We start from the raw sequence: 13362 nt of genomic DNA, 5'->3' as shown, positions 1-13362 counted from the left end.
TGTTCTGGAATGAAAGCTCTATGGACTTCAATGGAGAAAGGTATCTGAAGAACACAGGTGAAAGATTTTCTTGAATAGGAATGAGCAATAACTGAATTTCGAATTGTATTACTCATGAGAAATTTCATTAGAGAGAGCAGATATGTATCTGTGTGAATGAAATAGAATGTACTAATATTTTTATTTGAAGTTTGTTTGTTTGTTTCACAGTGTAATTGGGCTTCCCGAAGAAGAAGATTGGCCTAATGATGTTGCTCTTCCAAGAAATGCCTTCACATCTAAAACCCCTCAGCCTATTGAAAATTTTGTAGCTGATATTGATGATCTAGGCAAAGATTTGCTACTTGTAAGTGTTTGCACATCAAACCTTTAGAAGCAGGCTCCCCGCCCCCCATTTTGCATCGCAAAAAAAAGCAGCAGTATATTAGGTTTATTAAATCAATAGTCCTAATGATTATGGGTAACAGTGTCAGAATTTTTAAATTACATTTTAAGAAAAGATCCCTAAATAATTTGTTCCATTCACTGTAAACATTTATTTCAAAAAGCAGGAAAAAGAACAAGTTAAAGGAAAGATACACATAAAGATGAAAATATAACAATAGTGGTGGCAGATCTACACATAAGTTTCTGTAAATGGTTCCCAACTATTTAAAAATAAATCCATATGCAATTATGTTAATTAATCCATATGCTATAATGTGAATTATTTTTGCAGTTTCTTTCTCTCATTCAAAGTGAGAGAGAATAGCTAGAAACAAAACAAAATTCATTTTTCCACTATTCATTTCTTCCATTATTGGAAAACACTGTTAAGTGCTGAGATAGATCTCATAATAATTGCATTACTGGATCAGATTAAATATAGCCTCCTGATTCACAGCTGTCTCATTTTTCCCCTATATACAGAAATGTTTAGAATTCAGCCCCACAAAGAGAATATCAGCTTATGATGCCTTGTGTCACCCTTATTTTCATGATCTGGAGAAATGCAAGGAGAGTACAGACTCTGATATGTCATCCAGTCAAAACTCTTCTGCGATAAATACATCATAAGGATGCTTCAAAGGCAGTCTACAGATAGAACCAATACAGTCACTGTTGAAGGTGAAGACCATAGATGTTCAACTAAAGATCATTACTTGAAAAATCATCACTTCATGAATTGTCTATGTGCTTCTTCAGGACAATCTACTTCACCAAGGGAAAGAATCTAGTTTACTTCAGTAAAACAATGCAAGAGACAAGGCTTACAATGACTCTCACTTTGGTTTGATTTTTTTTAGTTTTAAGTCTGACTCTCTGGAGATCTCCAGGTGAAGACAAGCTGCTGACCATATCACCTGCCATTTCCTTCTCTTAACACTGAATGGTGCCAGAGTGGATTAGAGTAATCTGGTCTCACTACCAAAATGCGATACCTTCTATGTCTCGGGTGCTAAAGTCTGATTTGGTACTTTTCTTTGGCACTATGCTGATTAACCATGATTACAGAAAAAAAAGTAATTTCACAGCAATATTTACGTGAACAGCACTGCACCTCTGTTAAATCACAAACCGCCTGCAGTTGTGAAAAATGTGTACATACCCTTTCCAATAAGAAACGTGAGATGCTCTTCATAATAATTTGTGTCTCTTGAGTTAATGCACAGGAAATTATTTAACAAGACTGAAGTGAAGCAAAAGAAAAGGTGGGTTTTAAAGAAATTACTTTGTAAGAATTTAGTCTACTTTAGTTATGTCAGCTTTATTATTACACAGCGTAACTTCTTGTTTCCTCAGTCGTAAATCTATTGTGTATACCTTTGGGCAGTGATTACTTTTCCAGCGTAGATGATATCCCTCTCTCAGGTGCATGAAGGAATAAGAAAAATCAAGTAACTCTTCTTTGTATTTATAATTATCAATGGGAAAATACTTGGAGCAAAATGTTTTTCCTGGAGAATAAATCAGAGGGAGGACTCACTCCAGCATTCAGCCTGCCCTGCCCACACTAAACCTCAGCAGGGGTGGAATTCTAGTAGGACCTCCTTTGCATATTAGGCCACACACCCCTGATGTAGCCAATCCTCCAGTAGCTTACAAAGAAGACACTTGTAAGCTCTTGGAGGATTGGCTACATCAGGGGTCTGTGGCCTAATATGCAAAGAAGCGCCTGCTAGAATTCCATCCCTGAACTTCAGGCACCAGAGCACATGACTCTGGTTGTTACAACAAAATCATCCACAGAGCATCTGCATTTCATGTACTTTAGTAGATTATATTTTTCTACTTTGTGAGAATCCCTGTCTATATCACCTTTTAGACTGATTGGTCTAGTCCTCTCTCTAGCTTGCTGTCATTTGAAAGCCGGCTTTAATAAATAATGCACCTGGCTGCCTTAGCACAATTTTATTAAATATGGCAATAAATGTTGTGTGTATGTGTGTGTGTATATATATATATATATATATAAATATATATATTTAGTTTAAGGTTTTTTTAAAAAATAGATTTTTTAAAAAGAATTTTTATTTTTGTAGCGTTGTTTTGATGAAATAATTTTTATCCACAAAAATAAAGATGTGTGCTTAGGCTGGTTCAATTGCAGTGATCCACTTGTAATTCCAAGGAAAACCTGCCATATAAATGGCCGCAACAACAATACAATAAGTGCTGCTGAGCCAATGAAGGGCTAGTACTGTTAACACCCATTATAAACTTTGGTGTGGTAATCCCTGTTTTGTCTTCTCTTCCTATAGAGCTGTACCAACAAAGTCCTTATTTCCTGCATATTTACTCCTAGCAGATCCCCCCCACACACACACACCTTTTGCACAGTCTCATTTATAGACAGGATTGGGGATAGGGCATGCTCGTTATGGAAAAACTCTGCACTACAGAGGTAGTATTTTTGTACTAGGTTGGGTCTGGACCAATGCTCCCTCTAAGCTGTGGAGACTTGTGAGCAAAAATTTCACTTTGTGAGCTACTGGCATTAAAATTGTGAGTGAGTGATTTGGCTGCTGCATAAATTAGTCTGCTCTGGGAGCATCCTTCCTGAGCTAGGACAAAAATGTGTGAGCCAGAGGCTAAAAAATTGTGAGCTAGCTCACACTAACTCAGAGGAAACTCCGGTCCAGACGAAAGTTTCCAATGGCAGATGGCATTTTCCTTCTTTCCCTCTTCCTACTGGAGCCCACTGATCTCCACAAAATGCTACTCCTGGGAGAATAGGAGACCCTGAGGAATGGCATTAAGTGACTCTGTGGCGGGAAGGAGGATTTGGTGGAAGTTGCCAGTTTAGTCTGGATCCGACAAAAGCTCCCATGTGAATGTGCCCTTTGCATCATTCAGCACAATCTCAGTGAAGTTGTGGTTAAGCCTTAAAGTGCTAATGGGGCATGTATGAGTTTAACCTTCTCTGGATTATGAGCACAGGCACTAGATGGTACCCAAAGGCTGTGAACAGGCAGTGTGCTTTTTTCCCCAGATATTTGAATGAGACATGATATGTCTTTCTCCAAGAGGATTAACTGGAGAAGCTCTTTTCTGCATACTCCTTAGTCTACAATAGCTATGAACGTATTTCACTTAAAAGCTTAGCTTGCAGTCCAGCTGCTTTATCTTCTTTTAGTTTTGAGCCACCCCTTTTAATAGTGTGAGACATCTGTTGCTACTCCAGCCAGGATCAACATAAAATAAGTTATGTACTTCTGCAAATGTTAGGAAATTCAGCATAGTTTGCCTCTCTTTATCAGGGGAATAAAATTATGGATACTTAGAATCTTAGAATTATGGATAGTTAGAATCTTTCTTTCTTCCAATTAAGCACTTTGGCCACAATCCAGGGGCCCATTTATGATGCAGAACCGCTCAGCATATAAAGCGGAACATCTCACTTTGTTTGACAGCAGTGCCCAGTCTGTCCTGCAGTGGAAACCGTAGCTGGATGCTCCCTGATATTTCGATTACAGATTGCTAGGTAGGTGGAGGACGGACTGAGCACCAAAGGAGATGATATTAGGACAGTCCTCCATTTTTAAAAGAGGAAAATAAGGATTATCACCTCTTCACAATTTAAAATGTCCCTCCAAACCTGCAATTAGTATTGGGGAGGCTGCTGACACTGTCTTTCTCCCCACATGGAACATCTTGCAATCCAAGAGGCTGCTTGAACATAAAGCGTATCTTAGAGTATATATACTGTATATATGAAGTTGCCTTGTACTGAGTCAGCCATCTAGCTCACTGTTGTCTGTTCTGACCGGCAGCAGTTTTACAGGGCCTTAAGCAGAGAAAAGCTTTTCAAGACTTGCTGCCCAAGATCCTTTAACTAGAGGTCTCAAGGATTGAATCTGGGACTTCCCAGAGTGGATACAAAGTGTATTTTCTACTGCTAAGTCACAGACCCTCACCAAGCTCCCATTTAGAGAGGCGTTCTTTTTAGGGATGTCAGTGAAGCACCATACACTTTGATACCTCCCTCCCAGCATCCTCTGCAGTGCCGCATGGTACCCTGGGACTCACCACTGATGTTATGTAGGGCAGCCACTTAGCACAAGAAAATGTCATAGATTAGTCCTGCTTGATGCCCAACTGGATTTTACTTCGGGAAAATTTAATTACTATGCTATTTCTGCAGTATGTTACTTTGAACTATTTATGTAATAAGTTCTTTTTAGAATGATTTTATGAAAGGCTGCTAGAAACTATATTTTGAAATATAGAATAACCAGGAAAGAACACCATGTCAATCTCTTAGCTAATAATTCTCTCTCTCTCTCATGCAATTTTATGTATCAATGCATAAAATATCAGTCATAAAATACATCATAATTGAAAAGATCAGGCATATATCCACAAAACCTTTTAAGCTAGAATTCTTCAGAGTTTGAATGAGATATGCTAGTATGATGTACAGATTAAAAATTCTATGAGATTTGCTAATATGAAGTATGATTTAGGAATTCTTCTGCATACATGCTGCCAGAATAGGCTAGCTTCATATTCTCTCTCCTGATAATTAAAAATTATGATAGCCAATTAACTTTTTCACTTACTGTCACTGATTATATAATTAGAAATGTGCTTGGAACATAATGTTAGGTGCTGAATACTTTGAAGTGGCAGTGTTAGGTGCTAAATACTTTGAAGTGGCAAAGAATAAGTAATAGCTGTGCACGAACAATAAATTCAGACTTCAGAATTTGTGTGTATGTGTGTGCACACCTGCATGCCTGGAAGACATGGTGACTTCTGGCAATCCCCTGGTGCAGCTAGGACATTTTCCAAAGAGGTGGCTTGTATTTCCTGCCTCTGTGTCCCGGCTCTCTTATTTCTTTGGTGGTCTGCCTTCCAGGTACTTGCCAGGATTGGCCCTGCTTAGTTTCTGAGATCAGGCTTGCCTGGACAAGAAATACAGACTTTAAAAGGCAGTTGGCATTGTCCAAAGTAATTTCGGTGTATCTAAACCTCATAGAAATTAATGAGCATACAACAGCACACTTGACTCCTTCTATATTGTGTCTGGTATTTGCAGTTTTACTTGATATTATTTGGTATGTTGGCCAATTATTATGGTGCTCAAACTCTGACATGTATCTGCTAGTTCACTGAGGCGAGGCTCTTCAACATTTTCTCTGTCATGCAACACTCTGGGCTATCTTTGCTAACAATAGGTTTTCCTTTAACTCTCCTTTGCAAAATGGCTTGTTGCTGACCAGTTTTTAGCAAGATGTACAGGAAAACCAAATCCAAGTGGAACTTTAATACAGGCATTCTAAACCTGTGAATTCCCACCATTCCTGAAGTTCCTGCTGTTTGCCTCCCTCTTGATGAATTTGCTCTGAATCAAAACAGTTCAGACATTTGCAAAGGGAGGAGAGCCAGACCCTCAAACACTTGAGTCTTTGGTTTGTAACAGTCACTCAATGTTATTGTTGACTTTACTAAGTTCAAGTAGGCACTCAGCTGGAAACACATTAATTTGTGTTTGTTTGTGTACACACACATTCTATTGAAAAAGGCTGCTGAGAAGGGGGGAGGGTTATGAAGACAAAGTTCCAGTTCAACTTGCGACCTGTAGAGCAAATTGTTTGTTTTCAGATGATGTTTGAGTTGGGTCTGAGTTGTGTGGAGACTGCTCAGAAGGAATCTATGTTTGGGGGCTCTCAAGAGCCCTCGAAGCCAAACACCATCTTGTTTACTACTGGAGTATCCCAAAATTGTGCCCCAAATTAGCACAAAGCTACTTTCCTATGCATGAAATGAGATTTTGAAACAAGAGAAGATTTTACAGATTTCTACAGATAGTAGAAACCAAATAGTATTATTTGTTTCTCAACACTAAACTGTAGGTAACCGAGCATATGGAAAAATGAAAAGACAAATCCCATCAGGACTGGGAACTGTGCTGTGAGGAAACATTAGGGCAGAACTCATAGAAGGGATTCGGCAAGCCACAAGAAGCTGGGCCACATAAATCTAGCACAGAATTCAAACATGGTCCTGGTCAAAGCCCAGAAGACCTTCTAAAGAAATGTGTGACCAAAAAAGGGGAGAAAAACACAAACCTACCTTACCTTTTTGTTACTTTTACTGACCTGAAGAAGGCTGGAGAGCAACAAGCAGAAGGATAAGCAGGCAAGAAGAAAGCTGAAAGAATTGTGGGTGAAGAGACCAGAAAGTAAAGTTGAATGACAAGCCAAAATGCCAAGCTAGACGTGACAGTATCATTTAAAGATATGCCATTCTAGTCCTGTTTGGTCTTACTAGTTCTGTTTTGAAATCATGTATTAAACTAAAATAATTTTCAATTAAAAAAAAGGCACAAGGGCTGATCCTGATCAAGCACAGCAAGCTGACGTGGTCTTGTCCCCTCAGATGCTGAAAAAGCTGCGCACATCTACTCCACAGCTGTTGCAGCACTTTAAAAAGAGCACAACTCCCCATGATGCTGTTTTGACAGAGCAAGATGACTTGAGGGGAAGGCAGGCAGGAGCACCCATACACATACATTGTGGCATTCTGAGCCTATTTATTTCTTATACTCTGTGTAGCTGCTGCATGGATGTGGGGAACTTCTTTTAGGGTCTCTGTCAAATCAGGATATGAAGTCAAGACCTGAAGTTGGTTTATTTGTTGTTAACTGTGGTTTCACGTGATGCCTGAATGCAGACATCCTGGCTTAATCCTGATTTGTTCTTTGATAGTGCCTTCCCAGACTCAAGAAAGAAAGAAGCAAAACCATCTATAGAGTACACATGTTGCATGTAGAGGTCCCAGATTTAATCCCCAGTAACATTCATTAAACTCTTTCATAGGTGGGTTGGGAAAAAATCTCTGCTTGAGATATGAAAAGCTGCTGCCAGTCACAGTAAACAATTATGGCCTAGCTAGACCAGTAATCAGCGTCAATTTAGGGTAGTTGCACATGTTCCTATGATTGCTTATTTTCCAGAATAATGAATAATGCATTACATACCAAAAAAAAATTAACCAGTGGAATCCTAAACAGGACTATGCAAAATCTTATAGAAGTCAAGTTGTATTAAAATCTGCATGTGCCATTTACAAGGTGGCTTACTTCTAAGAAAGTGTTCTTGGGATCATAATGTAAAGCACTTAAAGACTGGCCAGACTGAATTTGGCCGTGGGGCCTCTAGTTGCCTGTTATTTAGAAATTATTTTCTCATCATAATTCTGAGCTGCTAGGGTCCTCTGCTCTCTTTTTCAATTTATTCTTCTTCTTTGGAAGACACCTTCCAACTGATGAGTTTAAAATGACTGACATGCCCTATTCCCTGGCATATTTGGACACCTCCCCCCCCCCCGCAAGCTTCCAATGAGAATGTGTTGCTTTTGTGTTCGCTCTTTCATCTTGCCAATAACATAACATCAAAGCAGTTTACTTTTAAGCTATTGCCTTTTTATTTTTTGTTTTGCCGCTAACCAATGTCAGAATTCCACCTGAATCATTACAGAGAACCTGCTTCCTGAAATCATTTGAATGTTGTTGCCTGCTGTTTGAATACAATTACAGTGTTTGCCCCTTCCTGCTAAAAAGACCCATGTTCAAGATGATTTGTATTATGTGGGCTCACTTTTCAAGCACAGGAGTCTGGTGTCTGGGACACAATTTGCCTTCCTGTTAGTTTAAGTCAAGAAGCTGTTTTGGCTGCATCTATAACTTGAAATGTATACTGTGAGGGATATTGTATATTCCCTTGCATATGAAAATATGTTTTAACATGTGTGCGTGCCATTTATGTTATATACTATACTGTACAGTATATAAGTATATTCTTTGTTTTCCTCACTAGGTTAATATTCTTCAGTTCTAAGACCTGAAAATGCAAATGTACATGATCCGCTACACAAGATACATTTAAACCAGTTTAGATTATGGTCCTAAATACGATTACATGGACATAAATACCAGTTAAATAATGGAGTTTATTCAACACCTTAATCCTTGGGTTCCATGAGTGAGCAGAGCTCCAAATCATGGTATTTCTTGTTCTCTTCTATGAACAAGGGAACACCATGCTCCCAATGAGGCATCCATGTTTATGCCTGGAGACCTTCATAGAAGAGGACAGAAGATTCTATACATAAAGATTTTAGGATGAAGGCCTCATGCCCCTGATCACTAGCTCTGTGCATGATGAAATGATGGTACTCAATGGTGCTGAGTAGGGCTTTTTTTGTAGCAGGAACTCCTTTGCATATTAGGCCACATTACCCTGATGTAGCCAATCCTCCAAGAGCTTACAGGGCTCTTAGTACAGGGCCTACTGTAAGCTCCAGAAGGATTGGCTACATCAGGGGTATGAGGTTTAATATGCAAAGGAGTTCCTGCTACAAAAAAAGCCCTGGTGGTGAGCATTGGCACCTTTCAGTGGTTCTTCTAAGTCCCAATAGGATAATCGGTGGAAACTGGCACAAACACATATGCGTACAGGCACTTTAAAAATATAGCACTGGATGTATCTACAAAGCTCCAGTATGTATGAGATTTCCTGTATGCATTTTAAAAGAAAGGACCAGCTACACAGGTGTGTGCTTTGTTCACACTAAGCTATCATCCCATTAAAATGAATAGAGAAGCTCTTGTGGACATGTGCACCTGATCGTTTATACTTCAAACAATCCTCAAATGCTTCAGATGTGATGTCTCATGCCGAGCTTTTCAAATGGCACAAAACAGAATCTTATCTAGATTTTGTGGCAGTGAAAAGGTTTATAACTGAGCTGCAAGTCATCCTAAAAACCAGTCCTCTGGCTCAACTGGCTTGAGTTGTTAGAAGAACAGAATTAGATGTTAATTCTCAAGCTATTTATTCCTTGAGTATTACACAAGTTTGCTAAAAATTTTCTATAGGATCATTGTACAGCAAATAATTTCAGGAGTACAACCTGTAACTCTGGGATCTAAAAACAACTGGTCTTGAACATCTTCCATTGAAACTAGTAAGTAAATACATTTACGGTTGCAAGAAAAGTGTTTGCAGTCTCAGGTTCCTGGTTAGCAACTGAATGAACCAGTGAGGACACATGGTTAGGAACAGCACTCAAACCCAGTTAATGGGGATCCACATTTATTGAAAAGATAAGACATTTATATCCACGTTGTTTATCCGCAGTGTAAATAGCTAGTTTAATTAATGTGAGTTATTGTATACTAAAATGCATAATGTCTTAGTACCTTAGGGCTAAAAGTGGGTGTAGACTTAGCCTTAGAGCAGATTCACAGCTGGCAGTCTTCTGCCAACTGATGTGTTTCCTGGTACCCACTTCCTGACTCTTGCATACTCCTTTCTTATCCCTTTTAAAGTTCCCTTCTTTTATTTGATCTCCATTAGCAGACTCGCACTCTCTCCTTTTTCAGTCTTTGTCATATTTTACATTCTATGAAAGATCAAGAGGAGAATGGAGGATTTCCATTACCCCATTCTCAGCCAGGAAAACCCACAAACTCTCCTAACACCTGCCACATCTTGATAGGCTAGGTTGCCCACTTCGGCAGGCAATCTCCCACACTTGGCCTTGGTCCCCTGCCACTGCTTGATAGGGTTATATCATGTGAAAGTATTGATTATTGTACCACATTCTGATTAGTCATGCTATTTTTTTCATGTTTTATATTTTCATATTATGCAACGTCCTTAAAATGTGTTTAACAAATGATGTTTTATGTCCCTTATTTTCCCTTTTGTTCCTTTTTATTCTGTATCCCTATAAATATTTTTCTAAGGCAGTGGGGATGAAATGGGGGGAGAGGGCAAAACAGCATTGCCCAATGTCACTTCCAGCTGCATAACTGGAAATGACATCAGAGCATTGTGGGATGTTCTAGAGTTCCCATGAAGCCCTATGGTTTTTTCCACAGTGTTTTGGAAAACTTCAACATGGTGACATCACTTGCAGTTACACAGCCAGAAGTGACATCATGGCACTGTGGGATGCTGTTTGAGTAAGTTTCCACCCATCCATCCCTGCCCCTGGTCTCCCAGCAATCTGGCAGTCCTACAGCCAGAGTACCTTCACACTCATTCCAAATAATCAATTGTACTTACGTTGATGACCTTCTGTGCATCTGAGTAATCGGTCTCACACAGAGTTGTCAATGGAAACTAAAACCAATGGCCACATTTTCTTTAAAAATTAATTGAGATAAAAACTAGTAAGCTTGAACAGTTACTCAGTTAACCAAAAATGTTCTTAAACCCTGTACAAAACCTAAAATCTTTATTTTAAAATACATGTGGGAGAAACCACCCCATAATCAGTTAATGTTTAGCCTGTAAATGCTTTTACTGTTGCGAGCCGCCCTGAGCCTGCTTCGGCAGGGAGGGGGGGGGGATATAAATCCAATAAAATAAATAAATAAGTCTGTCATGAAAACATGATGCGATGTCACCCCAGAGTCAGAAATGACTGGTGCTTGCACAGGGGACTGCCTTTACCTTTATGGTAGCCATTTTGTGGTGGTCTCCACCACCCTTTGTCAAAATTCCAAAGGCTCAACAGTGTTGGGGACCTTCAGGAATCATTAGCTGCAAGTGTAAAAAGCATGTGTTTTATTAGTTTAGTTTGTATGAAAGTGTTTGTTTAAGACATGCAAGCTGCTAGTTTGATTAGAGGAACTGGGGTGGGGGGTAGGTAGGACATAAATTATCTGAATGAGCTGCCTAGTATAATATTTGCAAATTGTGACGAAAGAGACAAAGCTTACTGGACATTTACGCTGTGTTTGGATTTTTAAGAATATGTATGTATGTAAATAATGGATTACTTTGAAAAATTATGACATAGTGAAATTTACACATTGGGTTGTGAAGTGGAGAAAGGATTATGTGTTAATTAAAATTAGAAAATATCTCCTCGATTCATTTTCTTAACTGCATTTTTATTAGTAGTAGTCACTATAGGAATCAGCTACTGATAGCTAAACTATTTCCTGGACTCATCATTAAAAAAAATGTTTTACGTTTCATTGTTAGGCCTGATAACTATGAAGTGTTCCACAACTGATTAGTAGGGCTTTCAGCCGGGCAGGGAAGGAAACATGCCTGGCTTGTTCCTGTGTCATTGAGATAAGTATTATCACCTGCTATTATGTAGATTAAGCTGCTGTTAAAAGAACAGGGACAAAGGCTGGTACATTAAATTGGCATCCTTATTGCTGGATCATAAATTAAAGCAGTATATTTAACGGGGGGGGGGGGGACGATTTACATGTATTTTTGTAAAGGCTTCAAAATTACCAGTTCCATGGAACCAGTAATCCATGGCAGACTTCCCCAGAATGGTGCCTATGAGCGCTGTGGCACCCACCAACAGCCTTCCTGTTACCCTCCAAAGATAGGTCTACAGTGTAGCCCTTTCTGTTCTGTAGCATGACTGAGGAAAGACAGAGACCTATTAGCATGATAGTTTATTTTCTTATATTCTACTCAGATATTGTGTACCCAGATTTCATAGAAGTATGAATTAAAACAGTTGTGAAGGAACAACATACTAGAACCTTTAAGGGTCAAATTAGAAGCTCTGGTGTTCCTCAGCCAAATAGCAAATGCAAGAGTTGTATCCAACCAATTTTTCTGATGATGAAAATTATGTTGAAAATCATGGGCCACTTATTTACAAAAGGCATGTGAGATAGGGGGTGTAGAAGAAGGGATGGGAATTGGGTGAGATTCAGTGGGAAAGCTAGTTGGGTCCAACACATATTCTTAGGGGAATGTCCAGAATGATCTTCCATATCTCTGTGATTTAGCAGTGTTTCACCATATTCACACAAAGACAACCAAAATGTATAAGGGAATAAATCTTTTCTATTGGGGACATTGTACTAAGATCTGAGATACATATGAATTTCTAAAGCCTTTGGTGCTTAGTTTTATTTTCTGAAAACTGATTAAATTGTTTCTTGTGACTTTTTTTTTTACTTCAGTGGTTCCATCCCAAAAGTATCATTTGCCCAAATTAAATGCCATGTAATACATCTTTCAGCATGGTCTTTCTTTAAAATGCTCTAATGGTTGAAAACAACAACAGAAACTAAGCAGTTTGAATTTTTTGGTCTGGAGGGGACAGGGTTAAATATCAAAATTTTAAAATGTTGAGCCAGTTGCACACCTCACGTGAAGCAATCCTATGAGCCACTATACCTAACCTTAATTGGTTACTGTGCTCAGGTCTGAGTGCAAGCAGGAGATGGGTTACCTGCAGCAACTGCTGGCATGCAGAGGAAGGAAAGGTAGTAATTCACAGCCTGAGTGGAATCCCTAAAAGGTTAGCTTGGACCCAGGTGTTCTCCATGCAATTTATGGGTGAATCACTGTCCTCTAGTGATTTAAAGGGCAAGTGAGAACAGGTGGATGATTTTGCTCAGATAACTGTTTTATCTAAAGTCACTCAGATCTCTACATTGCTGTGGCTAAGGCCAGCCTCTTAGAGTTGAACCATTCATACAGTAATATTTTAAATGGGCTGAGCAATTACACTCTATCCTGGTCAAGTCACTGTACGCAAATGTTCACTGCGATGTTATTGGACCATTTAATGTTTACCTAAACTGCAAGTTGCTCCACCTCTACAGTCTCTCATTTTATACTTTGCAACATTATGAGCTCACTGTTTTTACTTCATACTTGAACCACATTCTGTTGTTTTTGTATCAGCATTCTTCCACCTCATTAAACATACCTGGATGACAGTTTCTTTTCAAAAATGCATAAATTATCTTAATTCAGCACACGTAACCATTGCTGTTAAAAAGAAGAGCATCTCATTGCAAAAAATTAAATCAATTCAGTTTAAACAACCTCCATCAGTCATTTTCAGTGCATGGAGAAAGTTATATTTGATATATCT

At 38.9% G+C, this 13362-nt stretch overlaps 1 protein-coding gene across 3 annotated transcripts in view; it reads left to right on the top strand.

Annotated features, from left to right (window-relative positions):
* CDK6 (cyclin dependent kinase 6) overlaps positions 1–2582 on the top strand; it is a 132163-nt gene extending 129581 nt beyond the window's left edge. For all 3 annotated transcript variants that reach the window (XM_060248507.1, XM_060248509.1, XM_060248508.1), the window contains 2 exons: positions 211–346; positions 910–2582. In XM_060248507.1, the coding sequence (XP_060104490.1) occupies positions 211–346; positions 910–1056 (283 nt within the window). In that variant the 3' untranslated portion in view covers positions 1057–2582. The remainder of the gene's footprint in view (positions 1–210; positions 347–909) is intronic.
* The last annotated feature ends 10780 nt before the right edge of the window (positions 2583–13362 follow it).

The sequence above is a fragment of the Heteronotia binoei genome, chromosome 10 (assembly GCF_032191835.1).
Source record: "Heteronotia binoei isolate CCM8104 ecotype False Entrance Well chromosome 10, APGP_CSIRO_Hbin_v1, whole genome shotgun sequence".
Taxonomy (NCBI): Eukaryota; Metazoa; Chordata; class Lepidosauria; order Squamata; family Gekkonidae; genus Heteronotia; species Heteronotia binoei.
The sequence above is the reverse complement of the archived record's forward strand: the minus strand, read 5'-3'. Positions and strand labels throughout refer to the sequence as shown.